This window comes from Gobius niger (genome assembly GCF_951799975.1).
Source record: "Gobius niger genome assembly, chromosome: 7".
Taxonomy (NCBI): Eukaryota; Metazoa; Chordata; class Actinopteri; order Gobiiformes; family Gobiidae; genus Gobius; species Gobius niger.
In genome coordinates, this window is record NC_136858.1 from 836,603 (window position 1) to 855,278 (window position 18,676).

Below are 18,676 nucleotides of genomic sequence, written 5' to 3' on the forward strand. Positions count from 1 at the left end.
CTCCTCTCCCTCCTCGTCTCCTCTCCCTCCTCGTCTCCCCTCCTCGTCTCCCCTCCTCGTCTCTTCTCCCTCCTCGTCTCCTCTCCCTCCTCGTCTCCTCTCCCTCCTCGTCTCCCCTCCTCATCTCTTCTCCCTCCTCGTCTCTTCTCCCTCCTCGTCTCCTCTCCCTCCTCGTCTCTTCTCCCTCCTCGTCTCCCCTCCTCATCTCTTCTCCCTCCTCGTCTCTTCTCCCTCCTCGTCTCCTCTCCCTCCTCGTCTCCTCTCCCTCCTCGTCTCCCCTCCTCGTCTCCTCTCCCTCCTCGTCTCCCCTCCTCGTCTCCTCTCCCTCCTCGTCTCCTCTCCCTCCTCGTCTCCTCTCCCTCCTCGTCTCTTCTCCCTCCTCGTCTCCTCTCCCTCCTCGTCTCTTCTCCCTCCTCGTCTCTTCTCCCTCCTCGTCTCTTCTCCCTCCTCGTCTCCTCTCCCTCCTCGTCTCTTCTCCCTCCTCGTCTCTTCTCCCTCCTCGTCTCCTCTCCCTCCTCGTCTCCTCTCCCTCCTCGTCTCCTCTCCCTCCTCGTCTCCTCTCCTCGTCTCTTCTCCCTCCTCATCTCTTCTCCCTCCTCGTCTCTTCTCCCTCCTCGTCTCCTCTCCCTCCTCGTCTCCTCTCCCTCCTCGTCTCCCCTCCTCGTCTCCCCTCCTCGTCTCTTCTCCCTCCTCGTCTCCTCTCCCTCCTCGTCTCCTCTCCCTCCTCGTCTCCCCTCCTCATCTCTTCTCCCTCCTCGTCTCTTCTCCCTCCTCGTCTCCTCTCCCTCCTCGTCTCTTCTCCCTCCTCGTCTCCCCTCCTCATCTCTTCTCCCTCCTCGTCTCTTCTCCCTCCTCGTCTCCTCTCCCTCCTCGTCTCCTCTCCCTCCTCGTCTCCCCTCCTCGTCTCCTCTCCCTCCTCGTCTCCCCTCCTCGTCTCCTCTCCCTCCTCGTCTCCTCTCCCTCCTCGTCTCCTCTCCCTCCTCGTCTCTTCTCCCTCCTCGTCTCCTCTCCCTCCTCGTCTCCTCTCCCTCCTCGTCTCCCCTCCTCGTCTCCCCTCCTCATCTCTTCTCCCTCCTCGTCTCCTCTCCCTCCTCGTCTCCTCTCCCTCCTCGTCTCCCCTCCTCGTCTCCTCTCCCTCCTCGTCTCCCCTCCTCGTCTCCCCTCCTCATCTCTTCTCCCTCCTCGTCTCCTCTCCCTCCTCGTCTCTTCTCCCTCCTCGTCTCCTCTCCCTCCTCGTCTCCTCTCCCTCCTCATCTCTTCTCCCTCCTCGTCTCCTCTCCCTCCTCGTCTCCTCTCCCTCCTCGTCTCCCCTCCTCGTCTCCCCTCCTCGTCTCTTCTCCCTCCTCGTCTCCTCTCCCTCCTCGTCTCCCCTCCTCATCTCTTCTCCCTCCTCATCTCTTCTCCCTCCTCGTCTCTTCTCCCTCCTCGTCTCCTCTCCCTCCTCGTCTCCTCTCCCTCCTCGTCTCCCCTCCTCGTCTCCCCTCCTCGTCTCTTCTCCCTCCTCGTCTCCTCTCCCTCCTCGTCTCCCCTCCTCATCTCTTCTCCCTCCTCATCTCGTCTCCTCTCCTCGTCTCCTCTCCCTCCTCGTCTCCTCTCCCTCCTCGTCTCCCCTCCTCGTCTCCCCTCCTCGTCTCTTCTCCCTCCTCGTCTCCTCTCCCTCCTCGTCTCCCCTCCTCATCTCTTCTCCCTCCTCGTCTCTTCTCCCTCCTCGTCTCCTCTCCCTCCTCGTCTCCTCTCCCTCCTCGTCTCCCCTCCTCGTCTCCTCTCCCTCCTCGTCTCCCCTCCTCGTCTCCTCTCCCTCCTCGTCTCCTCTCCCTCCTCGTCTCCTCTCCCTCCTCGTCTCTTCTCCCTCCTCGTCTCCTCTCCCTCCTCGTCTCCTCTCCCTCCTCGTCTCCCCTCCTCGTCTCCCCTCCTCATCTCTTCTCCCTCCTCGTCTCCTCTCCCTCCTCGTCTCCTCTCCCTCCTCGTCTCCCCTCCTCGTCTCCTCTCCCTCCTCGTCTCCCCTCCTCGTCTCCCCTCCTCATCTCTTCTCCCTCCTCGTCTCCTCTCCCTCCTCGTCTCTTCTCCCTCCTCGTCTCCTCTCCCTCCTCGTCTCCTCTCCCTCCTCATCTCTTCTCCCTCCTCGTCTCCTCTCCCTCCTCGTCTCCTCTCCCTCCTCGTCTCCCCTCCTCGTCTCCCCTCCTCGTCTCCTCTCCCTCCTCGTCTCCTCTCCCTCCTCGTCTCCCCTCCTCATCTCTTCTCCTCCTCATCTCTTCTCCCTCCTCGTCTCTTCTCCCTCCTCGTCTCCTCTCCCTCCTCGTCTCCTCTCCCTCCTCGTCTCCCCTCCTCGTCTCCCCTCCTCGTCTCCTCTCCCTCCTCGTCTCCCCTCCTCGTCTCCCCTCCTCATCTCTTCTCCCTCCTCGTCTCCTCTCCCTCCTCGTCTCCCCTCCTCTCCTCCCTCCTCGCCTCCTCTCCCCTCAGTTATGACGGCCCCACATGAATCTCCCCCTCTCGAGTTTCCCCAGTGTTTGTGACTCCGCAGCTCCGCCCGCCGGAGGCTTTTTTGGGGCTGAAACCTTATCTCCGGCCGTTGTTCTGGGCACAAAAGCGGAGGCGAGTGCGGAGGCGTTCAGTGGCCCCGACTCCTGCCCTCGGTGGAACTTTCAGCTCCTAAAAAACAGTGTAATAACGGGACATTCGAGCCCAGTACATGCGGTGGAAACGTGGTCCGTGTTCAGGAGGCTCGTTTTGGATCAGGTTCCACAAGTCAAGAAGGTTCTTTTGTGTCGTGATCAACGTGAACACACAGGCAGAACATCAGACATCAGGGACTCATGAATCTGTGGAGCTTTGCTGATGTTAAAAATCACCTCCAATGACACGAGTTTTGGCAGAACTGGTTCATTTTCATGTTGAGGCGGACGAGCTGATGAATGTAACTAACAAAGTAACTCGTAATTTTACTTTTAACCCCTTAACTCCCACCTGAACCGAGCACATTTTCTCCAGTTTGGCTTTACCCTAGTCCAAAAGCTTCTGGAAAAAAGGTGAGAAAACAGAGCTGAGACGAAAACAATGATGGAAATGTGACAAAAAAGCGAGAAAACTTTGACAAAAAATGTGACGAAAAAAAGTGACAAAAAATCACAAAAAAAGACAAAAAATTTACCTAAAAATGACAAAAAATGTGATAAAAATGACAAAAAATATTTAAAAAAGACAAAAAAAATTACAAAAAATGTCAAAAAATTGATTTAAAAAAAGACAAAAACTTTGCCAAAAATGTGACCAAAAAAATGACAAAAAAGACAAAAAATTACAAAAAAATTACAAAAAATGACAAAGAAAAAGACCAAAAATGCGACAAAAAAATGACAAAAAATGTGACAAAAATGTGACAAAAAATGACTAAAAATATTAAAAAATGACATAAAAAGACCAAAAAATAAAATAAAAATTACAAAAAAATACAAAAAATGTGACAAAAAAGACAAAAAATGATTAAAAAATAATAAATCTGATGACGTGAGGAAAAAGATCCATTCCGTTTGGTGAAGAAAAGGCTCAGAATTTCAAGTGTTAAGGGGGCGGGGTTAAGGAAGTCGGGGTTTTTATCGCCGCCAGTGGAACCGGGAACAATTGACGGGCAGAACAAAGAATTGATTCAGATAAATCCCAACAAATTCTGGAGGAAAACGCGCCGCCGTCTGTGGAAGTTTAAAGCTTCCACAAACGGGTCGGGATGCTCCGCCGCAGCTGCGCTCCCGCCTCGGCCCACACTTCCTCCGCTCATTGTCCCGCGCAGCCTTGAGCCGCGGCCCTCGCTCCGAAATCTCCAGAGTTTAAGCGGACCTCGAACGTCACGCGAGGCAAATACAGAGAAGTGATTTATGACTCGCTATTGTCGAGACTCGCTTTGAGAGACTCGCAGTTCAGTCACTCCGAGGTAAAGGAGGACAAAAACAGGCTGTAGAAGTGACCAGTGTGTGACCAGTGTGGGCAGGAGTCACAGTCGGCTGGGTTTCAAAGAGTCTGAAATAGCTGTGAAGTAATGATTAACGGGTCAAACGTTTAGAGAGTCATCGACGGGGAAAGGCCTGGAGTTTGTTTTGAATCGTCCGCACAAGGCGAGAGCTCATTATGACGGGACAAATAAACGGAGATCAGGAGGGTTTAGACGAGGACCTCAGAGGGCACGAGGCCAAACCAGGAGTTTAGTTCTTCTAGATCTGTAGAGTTTGTGGATCCCGTCTGTTTGCAGATGTTGGGACGAGTAAAGTCTGTGTTCAGAATCAGTGTTTGTAGTATCATCAAATCATCATAGTAGTATCATAGTAGAGGTTAAATCTACTTTTCCTCGTAAGTTTTGGCTGGACTTTTTACTGAAAGGAGCTATGCCTGATTGTTTTTTTTCTAGCAGTGGAACGGGATTTGTTTTGTCCTGCTTTAGTCTGTTGTAAACTCACACATTTGTATGAATTTCATAAACTTACAGGTGAGTTTTCTTGGATTTGTGACCCTGAAAAGTGACCCTAAACTCATAACTAAGAATTGCGATGCTACTAATGTGTTCTTCTTTCAGTGTTTGTAGTAAAAAAACAGGTACAGGGCCTTTAAAGAGGGGGTATTCTGCTTTTTTCAGTCACATAGCACCAGTTTATATCACACTACAATGATGACAAACCTTCTGTTGGTCTGTAAATGCAGTAAATTAGAATAACTGCCTTGTATAAAATGTCTCTCTCAAAATGGCTGTAGTGAATGTCTTGAAATAGGCCTCTGTCTCTTTAAGAACCTCTGAGCCTTTAGACACGCCCCCTCCACACGCTGTCTGTGGCATCAGTGGGGAGGGGGTTCTGCTGAGGAGGTTGGTTACTCGGCTGGTGACGAAAGCTCGGAGGCGTCTCCAGGAGGTGGGGGCGTTCCTAGGAGGACTCAGGCAAACCTATCCCTAAAATGGCCGCCATCAGAGTTTTTACAGATTACTCAAAAATACGTGAATGTGCCAAGGCAACACTTCAGGCATGTTTTTAATGAGGGAGTGACATAATAACATGATGTGAAGCTTGAAAAAGTCAATTTTGCATAATACACCCTCTTTAAGGGGAGACACTACAGGCAAAAGTGTCTTTTTCAGGAGTTTAATGTTTGATCATTCACTGATTGATTGTTTCTCCATAGACGTATTTGGGAAATTGTAAATTGACGGGTCGTCACTTTGGTGCGACGATATTCATCCGCCTTTTCTACATTTAAACCTGGCTCGATCCATTTAATCAGATTTTGTCGCCAAAAAAGGCCCAAAGGCCAAACTTCAGGCTTTTTCATACGCTGGATACGTCGCAGTGACAAGCGGCAAGAAAACCTTTTCAAAAACCTCCTTATTCACGAGGAACGACTCGAACGCTGTTTCATGCTCCAGTTTTAGAGATTTAATATTTTTGATGATTTAAAACTGACGACAAGGGGGACATGGCCTCGTGGAAGGCCCAGGACACGGTGGTGGGACTATGTCTCCGAGCTGGCCTGGTGTCGCCTCGGGGTCCCCCCAGAACAGCTGGAGGAGGTGTGTGTGGATCGGGAAGTTTGGGCATCTCTGCTGAGACTGCTGCCCCCACGACCCGGCCCCGGATAAAGCGGAAGAAAATGGATGGATGGATGGATGGATAAAACTGACGAAAGAGCAAAAGAAACCAGTGTCGGCCGCCATTTTTGTTTTTGGACAATGATATTGCATTAATAAGCATTGAATTGGCTATACTAGAAACCCTGCAGTAGTGATAGCAGTGATAGTAGTGATAGTAGTAGTAGTAGTAGTAGTAGTAGTAGTAGTAGTAGTAGTAGTAGTAGTAGTAGTAGTAGTATAGCAGTAGTAAAGTAGTATAGTAGTATAGTAGTAGTACTGATAGTTAAAAGTAGTTGTGTGAGTCTGGCGTGTCCTGTCGTTAGTCACGGGTCTGAAGTTACTTTGATAACTAATGATCCGTGTCCACAGGTCTCACTGTGGCCGAACAATGACCTCAGTCAGTGATTGATTTTGCCAGAGGCTGAAAACGCAGACCGGCAGCCACTCCAGTGCCTGTCCGCCCCGGGGCAGGTCTGAGCTGAAACCGTTGTGTTCCTCCCCCCACACGTTCTCACTCTCCTCACATTTTCACGGTAAAATCCGTAATAAAACTCGATCTGTCATTGCGGCCGTTTCTCGCGTCGTGTCTGTTCCCACGCGCCGCCGCCGCGCTCCCCCCGGGGGCCGCGGGGCCGGAGCGGGGGCCCGCGTTACGAGCTGTCCCCGCTGAAAGATGAGCTTCAGTGGGGCTTATGTTGGGAGTACTACCCCCCCCCCCCCCTCCTCTCTCTCCACCTGCCCACGCACCACCACTGCCCCCCCCTCGTCAGACCGCAGACCCCCCCCCCAGGCCCCGCGACACACTGGGGCCCCAAAAACACAGGCATCAGGTGACACAATAGACGACCTCCCGCTCAAATATAAAACTGTATCTGCTTTTTATGATTTAACCCCTTAACTCCCACCTGAACGAGCACATTTCTCCAGTTTGGCTTTACCCCAATCCAAAAGCTTCTGGAAAATAGGTGAGAAAATAGCAACAAAACTGAGACGAAAACAATGATGATGTGACAAAAAAGTGACGAAAACCTTGACAAAAAAAGTGACGAAAAAAAGACAAAAAACGGACAAAAATGTGACAAAAATGTGACAAAAAATTGAAAAAAAAAGACAAAAAATGGACAAAAATGTGACAAAAAATTGAAAAAAAAAGACAAAAAATGGACAAAAATGTGACAAAAATGTGACAAAAAATGACAAAAAATGGACTAAAAATTGACTAAAAATTGACAAAAAAATGACAAAAAAACTGACAAAAATGTGACAAAAATGTGACAAAAAATGACAAAAAATTACAAAAATGTGACAAAAAATTACAAAAAATGTGACAAAAAAATGACCAAAAAAATTGACTTTAAAAAAATGACCAAAAAAATAACAAAGAAGCTACAAAATGAGTTGAATACCCCCAAAAAGATGGAAAAAAATCTGATGACATGAGGAAAAAGATCCATTTAAATGAGTTTTGTAGATCTTAGCTTTCAAATGAGGTGTTACACTGGCCTGCAGGATTTGGGTAAAGCTGAACTGGAGAAAATGCTCTCGGTTCAGGCGGGAGTTAAGAGGTTGACTCTGTGGATCATTCTATAGCAAACACTAAGGCCTTAAACGCTGCAGGGAAAAGGAAGAGAATTCAAAGTAGAGACGTAAATATAGGGTTAGTGTGAGGGACAAACGTGTCTCAGGTTTTCAGTCATTGTCAGGTTCCAGATCTGCAGTAAAGTCGTATGAATGTGAGGATGTCCATTGTGTGAAATGTAACCCTGAGTCGACCCAGAGCAGAACCCGTTTCCCTGAATCACGGTGTTAAACGGTTTCCCCCAAAGCCCCGTGAAGCTCAGACGGACCTCGACAGGTGCGGAGCTTCAAAACATCACGGACTCACGAGCAAATCTGCAGAAATCGCAGCCCGAGCAGCTGCCGCTTCCACTACGGTTTTCTTCTGCAAAAGGAACTCAGCAAATATGAGGAATTTGAGTATTTTTAACTCACAAACCATCGACAGAACCAGACATGAACAGGCTGAACAGGCTACGGCTAATGCTAACGTAGCACATGGGTGGTTAGCTTCATAAACAGGTCAGATAAACTATAGCATAAAGAACAAACCAAACTCTCCATCTCACTCCAAATCCACTGAAATCTTCCTCCTCGGTGTCACGTCTGAACAGTCGCCGCGGCAACGACCTGGAGGCGTGGCTGCACCGCTGACGAGCCTCTCCCGGCAGCACGTTTTCCAAGCTCTCATCGGTGAGATCGTTCCTCTCGCTGTGGCCGTCGAGCTTTTAGCCCGTGATTTAGCTTTGTTCTGTTTTCTCAGAGTAACCTCCGCTTCTCGCTCACTCCTGCTGCTCGATTAGCCTGCAGCGCCCTCTAGCGGCGTGTGGAATTATATATTTGAATAACAAGGAAGGGGAGGAAAAATCACACAGTGGAGCAGGACCGTTCTTCCAGGCACAACATCTGAGTCATGTCTGTGTAAATCCTCTAAATCCTCACAGTAATAACACTCTTCTTCTTCTCCTTCTCCTTCTCCTTCTCCTTCTTCTCCTCCTTCTTCTTCTTCTCCTTCTTCTTCTTCTCCTTCTCCTTCTTCTCCTTCTTCTCCTTCTCCTTCTCCTTCTTCTCCTCCTTCTTCTTCTTCTCCTTCTTCTTCTTCTCCTTCTCCTTCTTCTCCTTCTTCTCCTTCTCCTTCTCCTTCTTCTTCTTCTCCTTCTTCTTCTCCTTCTCCTTCTTCTCCGTCTCCTTCTCCTTCTTCTTCTTCTTCTTCTCCTTCTCCTCCTTCTCCTTCTTCTTCTCCTTCTCCTTCTTCTCCTCCTTCTTCTTCTTCTCCTTCTTCTTCTTCTCCTTCTCCTTCTTCTCCTTCTCCTTCTTCTCCTTCTCCTTCTCCTTCTTCTCCTTCTCCTCCTTCTCCTTCTTCTCCTTCTCCTCCTTCTCCTTCTTCTTCTTCTCCTTCTCCTTCTTCTCCGTCTCCTTCTCCTTCTTCTTCTTCTTCTTCTCCTTCTCCTCCTTCTCCTTCTCCTTCTCCTTCTCCTTCTTCTCCTTCTCCTCCTTCTCCTTCTTCTCCTTCTCCTCCTTCTCCTTCTTCTCCTTCTCCTCCTTCTCCTTCTTCTCCTTCTCCTCCTTCTCCTTCTTCTCCTTCTCCTTCTCCTTCTTCTCCTTCTTCTCCTTCTCCTTCTCCTTCTTCTCCTTCTCCTTCTCCTCCTTCTTCTTCTTCTCCTTCTTCTTCTCCTTCTCCTTCTTCTCCGTCTCCTTCTCCTTCTTCTTCTTCTTCTTCTCCTTCTCCTCCTTCTCCTTCTTCTTCTCCTTCTCCTTCTTCTCCTCCTTCTTCTTCTTCTCCTTCTTCTTCTTCTCCTTCTCCTTCTTCTCCTTCTCCTTCTTCTCCTTCTCCTTCTCCTTCTTCTCCTTCTCCTCCTTCTCCTTCTTCTCCTTCTCCTCCTTCTCCTTCTTCTCCTTCTCCTCCTCCTTCTTCTTCTTCTCCTTCTTCTTCTCCTTCTTCTTCTTCTTCTCCTTCTCCTTCTTCTCCTCCTTCTTCTTCTTCTCCTTCTTCTTCTTCTCCTTCTCCTTCTTCTCCTTCTCCTTCTTTTCCTTCTCCTTCTCCTTCTTCTCCTTCTTCTCCTTCTTCTCCTCCTTCTCCTTCTTCTCCTTCTCCTTCTCCTTCTTCTCCTTCTCCTTCTCCTCCTTCTTCTTCTTCTCCTTCTTCTTCTCCTTCTTCTTCTTCTTCTCCTTCTCCTTCTTCTCCTCCTTCTTCTTCTTCTCCTTCTTCTTCTTCTCCTTCTCCTCCTTCTCCTTCTTCTCCTTCTTCTTCTCCTTCTTCTTCTTCTTCTCCTTCTCCTTCTTCTCCTCCTTCTTCTTCTTCTCCTTCTTCTTCTTCTCCTTCTCCTTCTTCTCCTTCTCCTTCTTCTCCTTCTCCTTCTCCTTCTTCTCCTTCTCCTTCTCCTCCTTCTTCTTCTTCTCCTTCTTCTTCTCCATCTCCATCTCCTTCGTCTCCTTCTCCTTTTTCTTCTTCTCCTTCTTCTCCTCCTTCTTCTTCTTCTTCTCCTTCTCCTTCTTCTCCTCCTCCTTCTTCTTCTTCTCCTTCTTCTTCTCCTCCTCCTCCTTCTTCTTCTTCTCCTTCTTCTTCTCCTCCTTCTTCTTCTTCTCCTTCTTCTCCTTCTCCTTCTTCTTCTTCTTCTTCTTCTTCTCCTTCTCCTTCTTCTTCTTCTCCTTCTCCTTCTTGTCCATCTTCTTCTCCTTCTCCTCCATCTCCATCTCCTTCTCCTCCATCTCCTTCTCCTCCTCCTCCTTCTTCTCCTTCTCCTTCTTCTCCTTCTCCTCCATCTCCTTCTCCTCCTCCTTCTTCTCCTTCTTCTCCTCCATCTCCATCTCCATCTCCTTCTCCTCCATCTCCTCCTCCTTCTTCTCCTCCATCTCCTTCCCCTCCTCCTTCTTCTCCTTCTTCTCTCCCAGCAGACGTCCTCAGACGACTGTGACCCTCACGAGGGGATGCACCAGGGCAGGGAGGGCACCTACCGCCTCCAGGTGACCCAGTTCATGGCCCGGCTGGAGCACTGGCACCGGGAGCTGTCGGGCACCCTGCTGACCTCCATCACCGTGGCCTCGGTGCACGGCCGGACGGTGGCCTACCTGGGCACCAGCGACGGGCGCCACCTGCAGGTGAGTCCTCAGATACTAACATCATCCAGGAACGGCTCGCGCTGAAATCACTCATGAAGGTGTGACAAAAAATTGACAAAAAAAATAAAAAGTGACAAAAATGTGACAAAAAATGATAAAAAATGACAAAAAAGACTAAAAAAATGATTAAAAAAATGACAAAAAGTGACAATTTTTTTTTTTTAAATGACCAAAAACATGATAAAAAATTGACATAAAAAGTGACATAAAATGTGACAAAAAATGACCAAAAATGACCAAAAAAATGACAAAAAATGAAAAAAAGACAAAAATTTGATTAAAAATTGACATAAAAAGTGACAAAAATTTATGAAAAAGTGTGACAAGAAATTGACAAAAAAGGACAAAAATGTGACAAAAAATTATTAAAAAATGATTAAAAATGACAAAAATGACAAAAAATTTATGAAAAAGTGGCAAAAATGTGACAAAAATGTGACAAAAAAAAGGTGTGGTGTCGGGGAAACCGTTCAGGTTCTACTGGTACAGAAAAAATGAAAGTGTTGAAAGCAGGAACCGTAAAATACTAGAATGGGAAATTATGAGCGAATGTTTGGGGGAAAAGGCTTCTACAAATGACCTCTCTAAAAAATACCATTCCAAAGTTTTCAAATCTATAATGGGCATCCCTTGCTTTAAAGGGATATTTCAGGATTTTTTTGACATAGGGCCTAATTTCCTAGTTATCCAGAGTGTTGCTGATACCTGGAGATAGAGTCATTTTAACCATTTTACATTTAAAATAACTTATATTTGAGCAGCATCAGCTTCGTGGTTGTATAAGCTACGGGACGGCGGAGTGATCTGCGAGAAAATAGTCCCTCAAAATGCGATCATTCATGTGATGCAGGTCAGTTATATTCCTAACATGATTCTTTGGACACAGACATTTATATGGTCAGTCTGGTGTTATAAGTGATTTGCCTCAGGTGCTCTGTGGAGCGAGTCAGACTGTTTTTAATGCAGGCTAGCTGATACCATAGAAATGCACTAGCCTTGCACTAGCCTAGCACCACGAGAACTCTTCAATCATAAGAACTGCTTGAATTACAAAAAAAAATATCTCCAGAAATCAACAACACTCTGGATAACTAGGAAATGAGGCCCTATGTCAAAAATCCTGAAACATCCCTTTAACTATCATATAACATTTTTACAGTCTGTGAATCTCTTGACTGGAATGTCATTCACCCTGGCCTATTGTACATGTTTTTAGTGGTAGGGGAAACCGGAGTACCCGGAGGAAACCTGCACAGACACAAGGAGAACATGCAAACTCCACACAGATTCCAGGTGGGAATTGGCTTGTTGCACGGTATGGCTATGCTAGCTCCTCTGACCTGAAGTTGTGAGCGCCAGTACTTCCTGTCTGTTTTCTTTTCCTGAAACAATAATCATATTTTCTATAGATTATGTTGTGGGCAGTGAGTTCCCGGTAGATGATCATTTACTGTGTGTTCAAATCTTGATGTGACAAGTTCAGAGGAGACACCTGTGATCATAAAGGATTGATAGCTTGTCTTGAAGCTAAAGGCTAACTTGCTATAAAAAAAAAATGAATAAAAGGCTCTATTTCAAATTGTATAATGCATGAAATTAATGTTAGCCTTTAGCTTCAAGACAAACTCATTGATCCTTATAAACATAGACGTCTCCTCTACGGAAATATTAACACTGTACAGAAACTCGTTCACCTGCAGGAAGTGATCATCTACCTGGAACTCACTGTCCACCACAGAATCTTTAGAAAATACGATGATTCGAACGTGTCTAAGCTAATCTTAATGGAAGTTAATACAAACAGGAAGTAGTAGCGTCCACAACTTCAGCTCAGAGGAACTAGCGTAGCCACATTGTGCAACAAGCCAATTGAACCCAGGACCTTCTAGCTGTGAAGCGAGAGCACTAACCACTGCACCACCGTGCGCAGGTGGTGACTTGGTTGTTTCAACTCAAATAAATAATATTTTTTTCCTTTTTCCCCCCAATTTTTCTCCAATTTTTCTCCAATTTTTCTTCAATTTTTCCCAATTTTTCTCCAATTTTCCCCAAATTTTTCCCAAATTCTCCAATATTTTGTGCACAATTTTTGACCTATTTTTGACCCAATTTTTCTAATTTTCCCAATTTTTTTCCTCTCATTTTTGCTCACTTTTTATTACTTATGTATTCCCTTTCCACCTATTTGTTTTTTTGTTTTGTTTTTCCAATTTCCAATTTATGTCCAACACATTTTCCCCAATTTGTTTTATCTATTTTTTGTTGATTTCTTATGACTAATATTTTCCCTGTTTCACCCTATTTTTTTTTTTTAATTTCCCCCCAATTTTCCCTCTATTTCTTGCCCTTTTTAAAATTAATTTATTTTTGTTTTATTTTTGCTTTTACAAAAATGACCTTAATTCTCCCAATTTCCCCCAAAATTATTCTGATTTTTTTTCACACATTGTTTGACATCGGAGATGATTTTGCAGATCTTCCAGTATCTGCACAGGCTCCTCCTCTGGGACGGCGTGTTGTTGCAGCGCGGGAGTCGCTTTCGGCCCGTGTTTGTTCAGATGTTCGATCGCGCTGAGCTCAGGGGCTAAAGGTCAGGGAGGGGTCAGGGGTCGAGGGTCAGACGGACTTTCACTGAGCTTCAAACACCTGACGCCGACTCAGAGCTCAGTTCGGTTTAACTTTTTAACCCCTTAACTCCCACCTGAACCGAGCACATTTTCTCCAGTTTGGCTTTACCCCAATCCAAAAGCTTCTGGAAAAAAGATGAGAAAATAGCAACACAACTGAGACGAAAACAATGATGGAAATGTGACAAAAAAGGGAGAAAACATTGATAAAAAGTGACGAAAAATGTATGAAAAAGTGCCAAAAATGTCACAAGAAATTGACAAAAAATGTGACAATAATGTGACAAAAAATGACAAAAAATGTGATAAAAAATGGACGAAAAAATGACAAAATGTGACAAAAAATGACAAAAAATGTGATAAAAAATTGACGAAAAAATGATAATAATGTGACAAAAAATGATCCAATTTTTGATGAAAAATGGACGAAAAAATGACAAAAAATGACGAAAAAATGACAAAAAATGACAAAAAATGTGACAAAAATGTGATAAAAAATTGACGAAAAAATGACAAAAATGTGATAAAAAATTGATGTAAAAGTGATAATAATGTGACAAAAAATGATCAAATTTTTGATAAAAAATTTATGAAAAAATGACGAAAAATGACGAAAAAATGACAAAAAATGTGACAAAAATGTGATAAAAAATTGATGGAAAAATGATAATAATGTGACAAAAAATGATCAAATTTTTGATAAAAAATTGATGAAAAAATGACGAAAAATGACGAAAAACTGAAAAAAAAATTGACAAAAATGTGAAAAAAAATTGACGAAAAAATGACAAAAATGTGACAAAAATTTGATACAAAATTGACGAAAAAATAACAAAAATGTGATAAAAAATTGACGAAAAATTGACGAAAAAATGACAAAAAAATGTTACAAAACTGGGATAAAAATTGATGAAAAAATGACAAAAATTTGACAAAAATTTGACAAAAATGTGATAAAAATTTACGAAAAAATGACAAAAATGTGACAAAAATGTGATAAAAAATTGACGAAAAAATGACAAAAATGTGACAAAAAATGACAAAAAAATGACAAAAAAAGTTACAAAAATGAATGCCCAACAAAAAAAAGATGGAAAAAAAATCTGATGACGTGAGGAAAATTATCCTCTCGGTTCAGGCGGGAGTTAAGAGGTTAATCAGAAATACAAATGGGAATGAACAGGACATCCAACTCTGTTGTATCTGATCTTTCTGGTTTGATCCGAGTTGTGGGTGTAATCAGTAATCTGTAATCTGTAATCAGTAATCAGTAATCAGTAATCAGTAATCTGTAATCTGTAATCTGTTATCAGTAATCTGTAATCTCTAATCTCTCTTCTGCTCTGGAGAAACATATGTCCTGGTTTAGTCCTGCAGGATTCCGTTGTGACCCACTTCATTTGCAAAACAAATCCAGCCGACACCAAGCCCTGAACCACATGCAAACCCGGGTGCGGGGAGGAGGGCGAGGGCCTGGTCCTGCAGTCGTAGTAGTAGTATTCGTAGTAGTATCCGCAGTAGTTGTTGTGGTAGTAACGTGTAAACTGTGGTGAAATGTGAAAAGCGCGTGAGCTCATGTGTTTGTGAAAGGGGATCCTCGCTGGAGGCGCTGGGGGGGGGGGGGGGGAAGCAGCTGCGTGGAGAGTGTGCCCAAACGGGTTAATGCGAGGGCGGCCATGACAGTTCTCCTGCGGCGGACTGAGCGGACCATACAGCTGTTCAGAGACCGGGGGGGGGGGGAGGAATTTCGGTGGGAATCGGGACGAAAGCGTGAAAATATCTGCAACAACTGTCGGGTTTGTGACGGAGGGGACGTGAGGAGGGTGTGCGATTTTTTTTATTTTTTTCAGCCCGGATAAAGCGCAAGAAAATGGACTCATAGCTGACATGAGTGTTGTAGGCCTTAGCTTTCAAATGAGGCGTTGCCCTGGCCTATAGGCTGTAGCCTCTCGGGTCAAGAGGCTTTTAGATTTGGGTAAAACTGGAGCTGAAAGCAGTCGTGATTTTGGAGGAGAGAGAGTTCTTTCAGGTTTATTACAGACTGGTTTTAACTGAGCACCTGTTAAGGCGATGAATACTGTGAGAGGCTCCAGACCTGGCTCAGACCTGGTCCAGACCTGGCTCAGACCTGGTTCAGACCTCAGACCTGGCCCAGACCTGGCTCAGACCTGTTTTCCCGCTAAAGTCCGTTGTCCCCCTCAGAATTTGCAAACCAAATTGAGCAAAGACCGAGACCCAGACCTCATGCAAATGAGCGGCTGAGGGGTCACAGCTTAGGCCTGGTTAAGTCTGAGGTTAGACCCTGATTTCACTCTTTAACTCTTCAAACAGAAGAACTGCATGAATTACAAAACAAATATCTCCAGGAATCAGCAACACTCTGGATAACTAGGAAATGCCCATGTCAAAAATCCTGAAACATCCCTTTAACGCTTGTATTACCCCCAGAGGGACTACGGGAAGGATTTATTAAGGTAAAGAAGTTACTTAGTGCTGCTTTAAGTGCAGGGATCATTTAATCTCGGTCTGAAAATAATGAATAGTGCCTTAAATGTTTTCAATAGAAATGTAAAGCTCACATCTAACCCAGCTGCTTCTCCTCTACTTCCCATTTATCAAAAATTTTGTTGAAATTAGCCACAAAATCCATCTCATTCGTTCCCGTCAGTCACTAATTAAGCGTTTATCTGATTCCGTTGTGTTAATGCGTTGCTATGGCGATGCCCCCAGCGGAGTGATATCCCAGTGATTTAATTACCGGACTACGTGTGTGGTTGTATGAAAAATAATGCACGCCTGTGTTAGCCCCCGCCAGCCAATCAGAATCGAGTATTCACCCAGACCTAAACTGTGTTTAACCTCTTAACTCCCGCCTGAACCGAGAGCATTTTCTCCAGTTCAGCTTTACCCAAATCCTGTAGGCCAGTGTAACGCCTCATTTGAAAGCTAAGACCTACAAAACTCATCTAAATGGATCTTTTTCCTCACGTCATTAGATTTTTTTTCCATCTTTTTGGGGGGGGGGGGGGGGGGGGGTTCAACTCATTTTTGTCATTTTTTTTGTCACATTTTTAGTATTTTTTTTGCATTTTTTTGTAATTTGTTTTGTTTTTTTTCTTCATTTTTTTGTATTTTTTTGTCACATTTTTCGTCACATTTTTTTTTTAAAACATTTTTTTTGTCTTTTTTTTTTCTTTTTCTTTGTCATTTTTTGTCATTTTTTGTCCTTTTTGGCTTTTTTTGGTCATTTTTGGTCATTTTTTTGTCCTTTTTTTGGTAATTTTTTGTCGGTTTTTTTGTCGTTTTTTTGTCGTTTTTTTGTCATTTTTTTGTCATTTTTTGCTTTTTTTGTCTTTTATGTCACATTTTTCGTCACATTTTTTGTATTTTTTTTGTATTTTTTTTTGTAATTTTTTTGTCCATTTTTTGTCATTTTTTTGTCATTTTTTTGTCATTTTTTTGTCATTTTTCATCCATATTTTCATCCATTTTTTGTCACATTTTTGTTACATTTTTGTCACATTTTTTGCCATTTTTTTGTAATTTTTTGTAATTTTGTAATTTTTTTGTAATTTTTTTGTAATTTTTTTGTAATTTTTATGTAATTTTTTTGTAATTTTTTTGTAATTTTTTTGTCAACGTTTTCTCACTTTTTTGTCACATTTCCATCATTGTTTTCGTCTCAGTTCTGTCGCTATTTGCACACCTTTTTTCCAGGAGCTTTTGGATTGGGGTAAAGCCAAATTGGAGAAAATGTGCTCGGTTCAGGTGGGAGTTAAGGGGTTAACCTCACCCCCCCCCCACACTGTCGCTCCGAGTCACCCTTTACTCAGACTGCGGCCGTTCCCAGCAGAATTCCCAGTTTTCCGCTCCGTTCCCAGTCCCTCCGTCCGCTAAACGGCGCCTTTGTCCTCGCCGTAATGCGCCTAATGTGAATAATGCGGCTCTTCCCGCCGCCGCACAGGCCGCTCCTCTGTGCGGGTAATGTGCGGCTGAATTACGGCTGATTGTGTTAGCGCTGGAGGAGGGGGCGGAGTCAGGGATGGACGCCGTACAGTCAGGATGAGGAAGTGAACGTGGAATGTCGACAGCTCTTTCTTCGCCAAAACAATGAGAGAAATGATGATTTATGGTTTTCAGGTGGCGGCGGGTCACGGGGTCACGGGGTCGCGGGGTCAAAGCGCTCGGAGGACACGGGGAAGATTTAGAATCTGGAATAATGAGGAAAAATGTTTATGTTTCGGTTCAAATGTGTGTGAAAGGAACATAGAGTAGTAGTAGTAGTGGGAGTAGTAGTGGGAGTAGGAGTAGTAGTAGTGGGAGTAGGAGTAGTAGTAGTAGTAGTAGTAGTAGTAGTAGTGGGTGGGTTGTGTTCTAAATGTCCAAACAGGAAATAGTCAGGTTGTAACATTGCTCAGTTCAAGTGCATCATTTATACACTACACTGCAAAAAGTGGATTCTAAGCAAGTAAAAAATGTCTTACTTTAAGAAATAAGTTCTTATTTGTTCCATAAAAAGTAATAATGTTTTGCCGAGCAAAGTTTTCTTGAGAAAAAAAATCTTATTTTAGGAAATAAAATCCAGCCATTTCTTGTTCAGATATATTTACTAAAAAAACATGCTATTTTTTCTTGTAACAAGAAAGAAAAACTTTTTGAATCTTCTTCAGCTTTAGACAAAGAATATTTTTCTTATGTTAAGAAAAACTAAGATCAACAACTCTTAATGTAAGAACTGATTCTCACAGAGATAATACATGGGTTCGATTCCCACCAGGACGGGGCCTTTCTGTGTGGAGCATGTTCTCCCAGTGTCTGCATACGTTTCCCCTACCACAAAAAACATGTACAATAGGTGAATCCTCCAGCAGGTGATTCTGACCATCTGGCTCCACATCATGGAGACGGGTCTCCGGGCGCGGGCAATATTTTCCTTAAATATTAGTATTTATTAAGAACATTTTGCTCAAAAATGTGAGTAATTTAGAACATTTTGCTTAAATCAAGCAACATTTAAGTTAAATACCCACTAAATGATGAATTAGTTAATTAATAAGAATGTTTTCCTTAAATGATTCCATTTTCTGAGGACATTTTGCTTAATTCTAGTTATTTATTTGCTTAAATTTAGTGTTTCTTTCTTGTTTTATAATGGCAGATTTTTTTCCTTAAAACAAGATAAAATGTCTAATTTTAAGATTTTTTTTACTTGTTTTTAGGAAGGTACTTTTTGCAGTGTATGTTCCAAATTATTATGCAAATTGTACGTCAGTGTCAAAAGGTAAAAAAAATAAAATAAAAAAAAATCAATGAAACTCATGAATTCAGATTCAGATTTATTGTATTGGCCATTTGCAGTTTGAAAAACCACATTGGAAAAAAATGTGCAAAGAGCTCAAAGTGCGAAATGTTAAATACGTAAAAAGACACGATAAAAAAAACAGAACAAACAAACACTGCCACTTTAAAAGCCTAAGGGCAAACAATGTTAAGGTAAAATGGGAATAAATAACTGAAAATGAATGGGAACAGATCTGTGCAGGTCCATAAAACTGTGGGTTCCTTATTTTGGAGAGAGTATTGGAGAGACAAAAAGGATCTCTCTGCTGAAATAGTTGAATGCCTTGGTCTAGGAATGAAAACCTTCGATATTTCATGAAGGACTAAGCGTAGTCATCATACTGTTAAGAGATTTGTGGATGATTCAGAGACACAGGTTTGTGCAGATAACGGCACAATGAGGACGGTTTCTGCCAGACAAACACAT

At 43.8% G+C, this 18,676-nt stretch overlaps 1 protein-coding gene across 1 annotated transcript in view; it reads left to right on the top strand.

The window, feature by feature from the left end:
• Positions 1 to 18,676, top strand: part of met (MET proto-oncogene, receptor tyrosine kinase) — a 131,513-nt gene that overhangs the window by 54,650 nt on the left and 58,187 nt on the right. The window contains exon 4 of the mRNA XM_079560402.1: positions 10,058 to 10,261. Coding sequence (XP_079416528.1) covers positions 10,058 to 10,261 — 204 coding nt within the window. The remainder of the gene's footprint in view (positions 1 to 10,057; positions 10,262 to 18,676) is intronic.